The following is a 14,292-nucleotide window of genomic DNA, read 5'->3' as shown; positions in this document are numbered from 1 at the left end:
AAAAGTAAGTAAGTTGCACACATTTCACAGTTTTTGTTCAGTAACATCTAACCTCCCCTGCATTGGTTGAAAACTGTATATTATTGCCATTGAATATCCTCTGACATTTTAAGGACAATGATACAAAATGCCTTACAGACTGCATGTCTTAGATTACTGCTCAGACAAAAGAAGACTGACCACCATACAGAGATAAGACAGAGCTGCATTTCTGCAAACAATAGTCAGAAATGGTTGTGTGATCACTCATTGCACTACATCCAAAATTAATACATGTACAAACAAATCAGAAATGTATAAGTGCCATATGTTTTCTTGAAAGTGTGGATGCTTTTGGACTTGCTTGTATGCACAATGATTTTCATTCTCTGCTGCAAAGCTGTTTCTGAGGCAAATAGGGATAACATACCATTACACTCTGTTTTGAAGGTTCATTGGTGTAAAAGTTCAAATACAGACTTGTGTAAAAATCTTTGATCTGTACTAATATATATTTTGTAGTGTTTTTTTATTGGCTTAGCGCAAACATGGGAAATTAATAAATGTCATATAATGTACTTTTTTGATAATCAATGCATCAACTACATTTGTGAATCACCTATGTGTTTAGAACATCTGCAAAACATGTTGATCCACACACCACATACTATCTGTACATTAGGGTTGAAGTCCCACCTTTGTCTTTTAAGGATGACACCTAATAAACATTGATCACAATGCTAAAACAGGTTTAGCTTTGCTGATCTTGTTTGCATGACACTTATCATCTTGCAAACCTGGACCGATGGTCCACACAGGAAGCTGACTGAACACCTGCAGACAGGATGTAGACATTTTAAATGTCAAAAAATGATACATTGTGCATTTTTTGCTTTTAATCACACAACACTGCTAAGCAATGTTTCAAGGCAGTTAGCAAGCTTCCTCAACACCTGCAGTCACAGAACACCTGCAGAAAAGAAGCAGACAATATACAATTTCAAAATAGATATATTGTATCAACTGTGCTGGGCACTGCGCAAACACACTAAGTGGCATTGGGTGGTGGTTAACACACAGAAGTTAATAACAAACAGGGAAATATCCAACTATTTAATTATTCCTGTGGCAGCAGGTGTAAGTGTAGGGCTGTAATACAGATGGTCCAGGTTTTTAATACTGGAAGTGCAACATATTTTTAATGTTGTTACAGTTCAGTTTATAGTAATGAACAGGAAAATATCTAACTGTGATTTCAAGAGTCTTTTGGCAACAGATGTAAGAGTAGGGCTGCCATACACATGGTCCTGGGTTCTAATACAGGAAATTCCAGACATTTTTTACTGTTATTCCATTTCACATTATATTCAATATCACTTATAATAATTTATACATAATTATAAATAACAGTACCTATGCATAGCGATGGAGCTCACATGAAATATATATATATGAAAGATAACACACCCTTATTGTACTTTGAAGGTTCACATGTATGACTGAGGGTATACGGTCTACTATGTTTCTGTAAGCATAATTCTGCTATTAGAACTTGGATGGCCTTCACACTTCAATAAGACACATACGCAAATGAATACATAAACAAGGACCTTGTCAGGACACACATATATATGGTTAACACCTCAATCTGTCATATGTATTTATAAATAATTCATGACTATGTCTGATAAACAATTTTTCTGTGGCAAAGATGGAAAATCAAACAAGTAAAATAGAAGTCACTGGTACCATGAGCAGCTGGTAATGAAGAGGTTTATTAGTCTCAAACAACTTTTAAAACCACTAGTGAAAAATTTCACCTTAAACAAGGCTTCTTCAGGCATATCAAACAAAAAATACAAAGAGTACCATCCACCATTTATATAATATCAGAGTGGGTCACATGTTAACAATTAGGTTTGCTTGTGTTTCTCTTTCAATAAAGGCTTTAAAAAAATATAGCCATTCAAATCAGGCAAAATATGTATCCCCTAAGCATAAAATCCAATTAAATTCTTCCTTTTCAGTAAAATCATTAACATTACCCCCACATATATTATTGTCAACTACTCTTAAAATTGAAAATTTAAAACTATGTCCAGAGCTATTGTCTCTAATGTGTTTAAATAGTTAATTTGTAACTATTTCTCTTTTAATCTCAGACAGGTGGTTACAGATACAATCTTGTAACTTCTGGTTCATTTTACCCACATAAAATGCTTGACATGCAAAACATCTAGCCAGATAGACAAAATTTCTAGTTTCACAATTACCATATGCATTAAGTCTAAAGATCTTGTTAGAAACTGGATGAGTAAAGTATTTATCACAACAAATGAAACTACAGAAAGTATATCTGCCACATTCAGAGGTACCATTCTTAATTGGTCGTGTCTTCCTAGATATATGTGTCTTCTCTTTTTAACATAACAACTGCTTCAAGCTTTGATTGTTCTTATAGCCAATGCATGGTCTCTCATCGGCTGCCATCTGTAGTTCTGGGATATCCTGTAGGATGTGCCAGCATTTCCCAATTATTTTCTTATTGGCAGTACTTTGATTATATGTTAAATGTATCTAAATTTACCATGTGGACATTTATTCCCTAGTACCTCTTGGCTAGCTTCTGAGAACAGTGGCTTAGCTGTGGTAGATCTACAGCTCTTTAACATCCTCACAAATCTCTAATATGTTCCACTTATTATAACCTCTACTAACAAAGTCTGCAGCAGTGTAATGTAGTTGCAACTCATGTTCTCATCAATCGTGTTCAGCCTTGCAACCCTATAAAGCTGATTCCTAACTATGCTATCAAACATAAATTGTGGGTGCACGCTGTCACAATATAAATATGCATTTCTCTTCACTGGTTTTCTATACAAATGAGTATTTCAAATATTGTTGATGTCAATGAAGACTGTTATGTCCAAAAAGTCAATACTTTCAGTTGATATTGTTTTTTTTAAATGTTAAAAGGAAACCCGTGGAGGATAAATATTCAAAAAACATATTAAAACTATCAACACTACCTCTCCATATAAAAAAAAAAAATCATCCATGAATCTACGGTAAAAAATAGCATTCCTCGCTAAACCATTATCTGTGGATAGAATAAAATTCCATTCCCATATAAACATAACAATATTTGCATAACTGTTAGCAACAGATTGGCCATTGCTATGCCTCTCTTTTGGAGATAAAGTTGTTTTTGAAATAAAAACACATTATTCAACAAAATCATATGTAATAAGTCACATAGCAGATTAATATACTGTTGAGGGTATTCAGTAAAATCTAACAAATATTCTTTCACGTAAGAAACTCCAGTGTCATTAGGTATTACAGTAAATAGTGAATCCCCATCTAAAGTTACAAAAAAAATCAGTAAAATTTACATTCTTATACCAATCATATAGTTGCTTCAAAAATCATTTGTCTCCTTAATGATTGTCCCAGTCTTTTCAAAGCCCACTTTTAATTGGCTTTCTAAAAACTTTGATGTGGGTTCAGTTACCCAACCTGTAGCAGATACTATAGGTCTGAGTGTAGGCTTAGTCATAGATTTATGTAGCTTAGGAAGCCCATAAATAAATGAAATTATGGGTTTGTTCACCATTAAATAATCAAATGTATCCTTATCTATTCTGTTTTGCTCAAAAAAATTCTTTATACTGTAACACATTAGTTATAATGACATTACATTCATGGTTTGTAATTTTAATATAGTCAGCACTATTTAACAGCATATTCATGGATTCAATATAAAAACTAGTGTCTAAAACAATCTCTCCACCTTTATCTGCATTTTTTATAACAATTTCTTTATTACTAATCAGTTTATTAATGGCACTTTGCTCACATCTAGCTAAATTAAAAAAACTTCACATTTTGATTGTTGCATAACTTATAAAGGTCTTTTTCCACAGCCCTTTCAAACACTTGGATTAAATTATTACTTTGTAGAATAAATAGGCTAGACCTCTTCCATTTGTTAACACAGTTCTTTCTGTTATTACCACGTAAAACTTTTAAATTTAATGTCCTTGTAAAATACTTTACCTATGCTAATGTTTTAGCAATGTCTGCCACTAAAGAAAGCACAAAACTCAGACCCTTTGAGATAATAGATAACTCATCTGCATGCAGGATGTATTTAGATAGATTAAATACTACGTAATTCATCTCTTTGTTGTTTGGCCTCTGGTTACAGGTATCTGAAACAACTGTTTCCTTTGTTGTGCTGAATATTCCTTCTAAGGCTTTGTTTCTTCCACTGGGAATGGTTCCTCCAATAAAAAAGAAAACCAACTGTCAATGGGATCCAGGGCTCTCACAGAGGTAGCATTGACAGTAGATTGTTCCTGCTCATCAGTTTGTGTATCAACTAACTCATGTCTCTTTGGGCCATTGATGATGACATCATTCTGCTCGGCTCCTGTTAAAACCACACTGGGAGGGCATTGGCTGCTATGCTCAACCCGATTGGTTAAGGAGGTCAATACTGTTTCACTGAATGGTGCAGCATTAGAAAATGGGGGTTCTTTGATTTAAAGTGGCCAACTGAGATAAATTATTGGGATTTCCATCATTCTCAATCACAAAATTCTTTTTAGGAGCTCTATTCCCTTCCTGAGGCCCCACAAATACATTGCTCCTTTTAAAATCATTTAGGTGTCTTAGCAACTTCCTTTTTTTGTTTCTACAAGCCATTTCCCATATGCCTGTAAATGTTCCTGCATTTCATGCAGCAAATTAGAGTGCACATTCAGTTCAACCATGGAGATCAGCTCAGTATATTTTAGCTCAATGTCCATCCATAAATCTTGCTCAATTGGTAGGAAAAAGGCATTCATAAGCTCCATATATTTTAATGAGCAAATTAAATTAATAAGCTGCCACCTCCTCAAAAGGTCTGTATATTTACTGTGGTATATAGGATTTTTTAATATCCTAAGACCAAGAGGAACAGCTTTACATTTCAGATATGCTGAAAAACTATGTCTCTGCCATTGCAAATGTTTAAAAGTGGCACACGGTCTCTTCAAACTGTTTTAACTTACTTTTAAATAATTCAGAGTGTCCTCTTGTATATGTTCATTGGTACTATGATGATACCAGCTTAATTCTTCATCAATAAGAGGATTATTAGAAACATCCATAAAGATGGAAAATCACTGCTGTGGATGAAAATGTTTTATCTCTTATGCATAGGTTTGAATCTCGCACTGTACAATCAGTTTTATTCATTGTAAAAAGCCAAACCAAACATGTGTCAGGTCATGAAATCCATGCCCCCAGTGAATGTCTGCAAAGTTAAATCACCTAACAGTTACAGCATCCAATAACCCTCAAACTAATATCAAGGTTCAAATTAACCTTCCAGTTTCCCAAACTGTTTTCCTCTCTTTTTGGCACTGTTACTTTCCACTTAACATCCTGCAAACACGGTTGGCATTGATGATCAGGTTTGCGCACTATTTGTAAATGTGATAACACCCATTGTCAGGAAATCATTATCTATCGCTGTTTTCTGGTTGGACATGCCTGGTGTTAGAAGGGAAGGTGCTTCATTTAGTGCACAGAAATGGGATGTTCAGGAGTTCAATCTCTTTACTGGACTCCTTATAAAGCTCCATAGCCAAAGGCTTTTGCAGGGGAATATGCCAGCTCCCAGTACAAAAATGAAGCTTGGTACAGTCTGGCCAAGGCTTTATCCAGTACAATTGGCATTCCACTCACTGGAGAACAGTGCAGGCATCATGTTAATGACCTAAAAAGGCCCAAGAGGGATACACTCAACCATTGGCTAGATGTGTTCCGAACTAGTAACATCCCACAGCTGTGTAAGTATAATAATAAAGAGAATTTAAAACAGATAAAAAACTTAAAGAGAGGCATGACTCGTATGCATAATCCTCTTCTGTTCTTTACACAGCTAATGCAGAACTCAGTGCAAATATGGATGCCCATGCCGAGCATCTTAAGAGACTGAGAGAAGTACGGCGTATGTATACAGCACAAGAGAGGCATTACTGTAGCTTTTAAATTTTTTGTTTTCTATTCTATACAGTTGTATCAAAGTATGCATGCATATTCTAACTGTAAAAGCAAGTATGCATGCTTTAGTCTGTAGCACAAACCAACTGCAGGAGGCAAGTGTAAGACTGGAGTCAGATGTTGTGGGTTCAAATACCACAAGTAGCAAGTGTAAAATAGTGCAATCCTTTAAAAATATTACATAAATTAAATTCTACACAAGTGATACAAATGCCCTACTGTTAACTTTAATCTGTATAATTGGACCAAGCATATGTGCAATATCTGCACATTACAAAGATTACTTTGAGCAATCCATAATTATTGTTTGTAGTTGTCAGAAAGCATACTTAAATGTAAACTTCCAGATAAAATGTTGTATTATTGTGATAATGCATTGTATTTCACATATAATGGTACTAATTTTATCTCTTTTTTCCTCTCTCACCCCAATCCTTATCTCCTTTTTTTCCCTATGTATCATCAAAATGTTTCCATGTCATCCATCTCTAACCAATCACAAAATGCTTTACAGCACAGGGAGGTAGGTCAACCCCAGTGGTTCAGCCTACCCCTGCTCTACTGTCTCCAGCACTGACTTCCAACACATCTGGGACCACACCTGGCAATACTGCCTCTGCTGCCCTTGCACTACCTGCCTCCTCAGGTAGCACTACCCCAGAAGATGGTTCTGTGGTATCCTCCAGGAGTACTAGCAGAGGTGGGGATTTTATCACCCAACAAGAGATTCCAGGGTTGGTGCATGTGGTCATGCACATCACAACTGGTGTATGCCTACACTGGATGGAGAGGCTACTCTCCCTCATGGTCCATAGCAGGAGGGGACATCAAGCACTCCAGCAGTCAGTGGAGTAAAGAGGATGGTGATGAAAGTCCTGCAGGTGAGGACAAGATTTTCACTGTCCCCATGTTTGATAGATTTGGACTTCTGTTGTCCCCTCCCTAACCCCAATTATCGTGTCCTCCAAACTTCTGTATCCCTCACTGTCCCTGTGTCTTATCTTGTTTATCCTGTTTGTTTGCATCTGCTTCCTCTCCTACCCTACTTCCCTGACCTGGAAATACCTAGGTCCCTTACCCAACATTTCCCATTTACTGAAGTAAAAAAAAAAGATAAAGGGCACCTGTCCCCCTCCCAAAAAAAAATACTGATCCATAAACAGCCCTTCACTTTGCACATGTCTTCTTGACACACTTGATTTGGTCCAATTGGCTGTACAACATGATTGTGTTATTGTCAACCCTGTATATTGAGGTGACAGTCCAAATTCGGGTAATATACTGTATCATATTGTAATATACTGTACCATATTTTCATGCTCCACTATTAAAGAAGTGGATAGCTATAGTTCTATCTTACCTCTCTCCTGTATGGTCCTATATTGCTTTCCCTTGGTTATTCCTCCCTGCGTGCCCCCATTTCAGCACATTCCTATATACTCCATTTTAACACTTTTAATCTGGTCAAAAATAGAATCACATACAACACACATAAGAATAAAAAAGCAATGAAGTCCTTCACTTTTTGGCCTTTATTTTTGCACAGAGTTTGGCATTATCACTACTTCTTTAAAACTATTACATCCACTTGGATTCAAACCCTATATCATCTGGGACCCCAAAGAAATGTGTTAATGCATTTATACCTGCTGCCACAAAGTCTGCTAAGCAACAGGTGTGTTTCATACACTCAGTACTCAGAACTCTCAGTATGTTATCAATGATGCTCATGACTGCTTGCTGCTTGCCTATGCAGAAATAGGGAAAGCAGTAGGAATGTGAATCTCGCATGTGCAAAGAGTTTGCCATCCACTGAGCAAACCCACTGCTCGGCAGTGTGCTATGCACAGTGGACAATAGCATGTACTACTTTTGTTTACTGTCCATTTAGTCTTCGTGCAGTGAAACTATATGCAAAAACACAAACAAAAGGAGGCCACTATCTAAGAAAATAACACATATTTACAATGAATCAAGTACCTTCCCCATGCACTGCAACCTTGTTCTCTCAGTACTTGTTCTGAAATATATCAACTACACTGCAGAAATGCATAACAAATGTTTTCTTATATACCATGCACATCTTTATACTGACAATACACATTCAGATTTTCCAATACTTGTAGTAACGTGTACACCTGTTTGCATATAGTTTGTAAAGCTGTCTCTTAAAGTATACCAGCACATTGGAAAACAGCACCAAATACTACGCATTGCACACTCATCAACATGCACAACTTTAATATCTTGACAGTTAAACATGGCTAGCTATCCATTTCATGCAGGGCTCCCAGCATCTTCTCTCCAACATCCACTGCAGATGTCATTCACTAAAAGTTTTCCTGCAGATTTTTTTTAACAAGAAACACCCTTATTACATTATCATGTATGACATAAGCAATCTTACATTTACATAAATGAAAATAAACCATACCAATACAAAAAGTCAAACTTGTGCTGTGGCACTTGCATAAAGTACTGAGCTCTCTAGACCATGTATGTAGACAAGCAGGGGCTCTGTTTTCACTGCAGTCAACTGGTGTGTGTGTGTGTGTGTGTGTGTGTGTGTGTGTGTGTGTGTGTGTGTGTGTGTGTGTGTGTGTGTTTGTGTGTATCTGCCTGTCTAGTCAGATGAGCATAACTGAGTATCCTCCAGTTACCACTCTAAACCTACAGAGCACTAATATTTTGACAGCTGCACATGCCACCACATCCATTTCATGCAGGCCTCCCAACATCTTTTCTCAAACATCCACTGATGATGTCATCCACTATATGTTGTTCTGCAGCCTTAAAAAAGCCAGACTTGTGCAGTGGCTCTAGCGTAAAGTACTGAGTTCTCCAGTCCGTGTACTTAGGTGGGGGTTCTAATCTCACTGCAGTTACCTGGTGTGTGTGTGTGTGTGTGTGTGTGTGTGTGTGTGTGTGTGTGTGTGTGTGTGTGTGTGTGTGTGTGTGTGTGTGTGTGTGTGTGTGTGTGTGTGCGTGTGTGTGTGTGTGTGTGTGTGTGTGTGTGTGTGTGTGTCTAGTCAGAACAGCATAACTAAGTATCCTGCAGTTACCACTCCAAAGCCATGGTGCACTAATATTTTCAGAGTTGCACATTCCCACACATCCATTCTATGCAGGCTTCTCAACATCTTCTCTCAAGCATCCACTGATGATGTCATCCACTAAGTTGTCCTGCAATCTTGTAAAATCCAAAATTGGTGCTTCAATAAAGTATTAGTTTAAGGGTGTGCACACTTATGCAACCAGCTTATTGTATGTTTTTTTATTTTTTATATTTATCCCCTAACAAATTTGTTTTTCAATTGAATTGCACAGGTTATAGGTCACATTAAAGGTGAGAAAAGTTTTGAAATGATTTATTGTCGTCTCATTTTTTATATCACTAAAACCTGGCATTTTAACTAGGATGTGTATACATTTTATATCCACTGTATCACTTAGAAGTATGTTTTTTGTTTCATGTTTCATAGAAATCAGGTACCTGTATCTTTAAAAATATGATTCCTATCATTGGTCAGTTGTGTAACAGGTAGTGGTGCAATTCTATTTAAATGTGGCTGCTGTATGTTCTCACTTTTGGTTTGAAGAAATTATTTAACACAGCGAAAGCACTTACCAGTTTTTCTATTAAATACGTTCATTTTTATGTGGTGGTTGTTTTACTCGGTCGTGTTTCTGTGTGTGTGTGTGTGTGTGTGTGTGTGTGTGTGTGTGTGTGTGTGTGTGTGTGTGTGCTTTTTTATCGCTTATCTTAGATTTATTTCACACCACACAGTTAATTCTTTGGGCTTTCTTTGCTTGCTCTGCCATCTCATAATAGTTGTTTAAAAACATGTATGACCACTCACAATCACATATTTTATGTCAGACACATGGGATTACTGGGGGTATTATTCCGATATTGTCCATGCCTGTGCGTGCTTCAGTTTACTGTTGTCCATGAGCCTGCAACTATGTGTTCCACTTGGTGGAGACCTTTGCTGACATTACAATCATATTCAGACAACTTATTTTGTACAGCTTTACAATATGCAGCTAACCCCTATTGTATATAACATCCCTGATAGATGTCCTCTCCATTGTACGTGTCAGAATGCTCATATGACAAAGACATCTTCTCCATTGTTGTCACCTTGTGTGATAGTCACATAATATACTTTTACAATGTGCAGTCTCTACTGTATCATGTTGATATGTGATTAGTATTCCTGCTACAACTGTCTTCATCTCAATGACCTCCTCTGCTGTACTTTAAGAAGCTTCACCTGTCCACAATCCATGTGTTCGTTCCTACAGTTTGTGTGTCCCTATTCAATACAGACACTTCCCCTGACTGTTTATTTTAAATGACAGTCCATGTACCATTATGGATCATTTACACAACTTTTGTACAGGATGCCTGAAATGGAATTCCACAATACTCTGCACTGTACACTGTCCTGTAATGTGTTTAGCCCATATGCATTGCTATATTATTAACCCTGGTAATCACTGTGTTATTCCACACAATCCAGCACATCTAGTTTGCCTGTAGGTGAACAGGTCTATATGTTTGCTGCTATTCATGTTGCTTTACATGGTTTCCTGGCTGACAACACTGTTGCTAGTCAAGGAATTTCACTTGATTATGTTTAAATGTGGTACGTGGCATGAATATGCAATTAGCACCACTGCTCACCACGCAAACACAAACTCCATGTAGGCTTCTGGCTAATCTTACACATAGTTTACGGAATCCCCAGGTACGTCTTTCACAACCCTTTATACTCATCATCATCCTCATCATGAAAAAATGCTTTAGTTTAAAATATAAATACATAATTACATATGTTTTCAGCCTTCAACTCCAGTACAAACCTTTTACTTAAAAGGCATATCTATTGTTTCAGAAAATAATAGTCCGGGAATCGGTGAATAAGTTAGCCATATTGGCCATGCCCCCTATTTTTCATTATTCTAAGGTTATTAAACCCTGGAATAAGTATAAATAGAGATTACGAATGTGGGATGACAGCTGCATATTAATAGCTTCAAGAACTAACTTCTAAACAATCATGTTTAAGAGATGCAGTGAGATTATACTGTGTGGTAGTAAGCTGGCCCTGAAAATAAGAATATTATATATCAGTCTTATTTCCAGTAGTTTGCAGATTTATTCTCGGTCCACTTTGGTACTGACCCACAAGTTGCCACAAATGTAGATATATGTTAATATCTATCAGTTGTCTATTCAGTGTCACTTATATTTGGTGTATGAACTGGGACTATATTATATTATATTATTGAAAGGAATGAATCCTGAATAGCTTAAATATCGAAACTGCCATTCATTGAAATCGCTTTTGTGGGGGGCTGTGCCCCCCCCCCCCGGCTAATTATATATAGCAAGTCCGAGATCGCACTACAGTGAGGAAAGGGCAAAATTCCTGATCTTCACTGTACTGCAATCTCACAAAAAACACATTGATGAACGGCAATTTCGATACTTAAGCCGTTCCAGATTAATTCCTTTCAATAACATAATACAGACCTGCATGAATCAATACTTATAGATATTCTTAGGTACAGTAATTAATTTTTGCCATGACAGAGCATGAAAAGGCCATTAATTAACCTTGAGAGTCTTGCCAAGCAAATCTCTTAAACTGGAATAAGCTAGATTTGTGCTTGAAGTGGTATGACAAAAGGGTGGGCAGTATTCAGACACTGTAAGAATAGGTTGTCAAATCTTTGTGAAGGCTAACTTTGCAATTTTAAACAAAACTTTCCAGTGTGTTCATCATGTGTCACATGTAGGCACTGTGTTACTTATTTATTTTTGAATGAAGGGAGTGAGATATGTAGCAGTGAAGCTGAGTGTAGCCAGGAGTCTTGGATAAAATTTGCAGTTAAAGACAAAATTGAAATAATGTATGTGGTAGACTGCCCATATTTGATGTTACATTCTACTTCTATAAGAGTAGCAGCCGATGTATACAGAAATGGAAGCAAACAGACATACCATGTACGGGGGATGCACTAATACCCCCCCAAATTCTTTGTTTCTATATTGCAGGCAACAAGGTAAAAATAATTCCATCCTCTCCTCCTTATCATCATCACAAGTGAAACAGAGAGTGAATAAATAAAACAACGGCTTTCATAATACTAGTGAAATCATTAACATTACAATGCAACATTTCAGTCTGAATTAAAAGAAAAACAAATGAAACTTTGCAAAACACACACTCAATTAAATAATTACTTGATAAACTGCATGAGACTTAAAAAGTCTCAGATCATATATCTACTTAATGCCTGTGAGAAGGAAGGACTACGGATTTGAGTTAAGGTTATATCAAGACTGATATCTGCAACTAAACTATCAGATCAGTGCACAAGCAGCAGTCGTACTCTATCATTTATGGGGATAATACTAATTAATTTTAAAACCACATTAACCTTCTACTGCTCTTCTTTCTTAAGTCACTTACTCCAGGAGCAGCTGTTGCTGAATTCCATTGCTCAGTGCCAACTGGGGACTTGTGTCACTCCGGTGGAAGAGAGGCAAGCTGTCCTCCATGTTCAATGAAGCTGTTTTGCCTGTACTCGTGTCTTCTACCTGAATAGAAATGGGGACAGACAAGCTTCTGCTGTAGTCATCTGCAAAGGAATAGAGAAATCTCAATGAAGAGAGACTTCCTGTAAAGACCAGAAACTGTGAAAGCAGCATTACTATGCATTCCCAAACCTCTCATGCAGGTATTACAGGTAGGATTTATTTTTGTTTCTTAACCACAATCATCTACTAGGTACAGTCCAATTTTAGAGATGGTCTAGAGAGAAAAATTATTTTAAGAAAGTAAGCTGAGAAAATAAAATGTTACAATGACCAAGGGAATGCACAACTTTAATATCTTGACAGTTAAACATGGCTAGCTATCCATTTCATGCAGGGCTCCCAGCATCTTCTCTCCAACATCCACTGCAGATGTCATCCACTATAAGTTTTCCTCCACCTTTAGCTCTTGTCTGTTCAGCTACTGGTCTAGAAGTGTGGAAGGCACTAAAACCTTGCACTGGTGGGGTATTCTCTGTCACTTTAAACCATTCTCTGTCACTTTAAACCATGTTTCAGTAACTGCACAGATATCTACATTCTTGAGTGTGAGGATGGCTTGGAGGGAGTTCAGTTTCTTTTTTTATTTAGGCTCCTGGCATTCAGCAGTAACACCTTGATGTTCTGTTGAGTAATTTTGCTATGTTGGTAGGTTTGTTAATTTGGCGTTGCCAAAAAAAGCACTCTGGAGGCAGACAAAGCCTTAGTATTCAAAAGCCTGGAGGGGAAAGGTGCAGATCATCCTTGACAAAGCAATGTGGTCTGTTGACCATGTCATCTCAATCTGATAGATAGTGGATCCCCTTAGAAAGGCATCAGGAAGATGGCCAGTTGTTGAAATCAATAATTATTTGCTCATATTGAGGCATCAGCCTCAGAGATGGTAATCAATTGCTCAGTGCCAGGCTCATACCAGCCTGAGGTACATAGTTTGAAAGCTCCATAATGTTTCTTTTCACATAGTCCAGGGAGGTACCTCTCAGGTCATTTACACTTGCATATGCTATAATGGAATCATACCGGTATCTGAGGCATAATGACTTCAGTGCATACATGATTTGGCAGATCCTGGCTCCAGATAAGCAACTAACAGTTATCTTCTCCTTGTTCAGCATGATTAGAGTGGCATCAGTATGCCTTACAATGGAGTCTGCTATGATGAGAGTCCTGGGAAATGTATCTGCTTTCCTTAGGGGATTAGTGCTTGGGGCTCCACTGAAAGTGATAGTATGTGTGGTGTTAGATGGTGTTTTTTCTGAGCGCCTTTGGGCTTGCTGAGGGACAGATTTGTCAGTGTGTCATCTAGATGATCTTTCTTGTTTTGAAGTGCCTCAGCATACATTAATTTATGTGTCTACTGTGTGCTATGGGAGGTGGGTGTTGTGTGTGTGGTTTCAACAACCTGATGTGGACTTCTTTGCAAGAGTTTACCCTCCAGTGTCACTGCGCAATTACACCTCTCGCATACTATGTCTGATTCTTTATGGATTAAGTGGCTGTCAGTAAATATGAGACAACTGCCACATTGTCTCAAGGTGCCCATATACACCAAAATAGTTACATAGAAGTTAAGAAATGGCATATCCACACTATCCTTCTGCATATCCATATTATCTCCATTATTACAGAGCGGCTCATGCTATTGG

The 14,292-nt window shown here is 37.4% G+C and overlaps 1 protein-coding gene across 1 annotated transcript in view; it reads right to left on the bottom strand.

The window, feature by feature from the left end:
- The window catches only part of MAP3K6 (mitogen-activated protein kinase kinase kinase 6), a 1,891,200-nt gene that overhangs the window by 580,280 nt on the left and 1,296,628 nt on the right, over positions 1 to 14,292 (bottom strand). The window contains exon 21 of the mRNA XM_044084347.1: positions 12,522 to 12,690. Coding sequence (XP_043940282.1) covers positions 12,522 to 12,690 — 169 coding nt within the window. The remainder of the gene's footprint in view (positions 1 to 12,521; positions 12,691 to 14,292) is intronic.

This window comes from Protopterus annectens, chromosome 1.part1 (assembly GCF_019279795.1).
Source record: "Protopterus annectens isolate FY-2018-M chromosome 1.part1, PAN1.0, whole genome shotgun sequence".
Classification (NCBI taxonomy): domain Eukaryota; kingdom Metazoa; phylum Chordata; order Ceratodontiformes; family Protopteridae; genus Protopterus; species Protopterus annectens.
The sequence above is the reverse complement of the archived record's forward strand: the minus strand, read 5'-3'. Positions and strand labels throughout refer to the sequence as shown.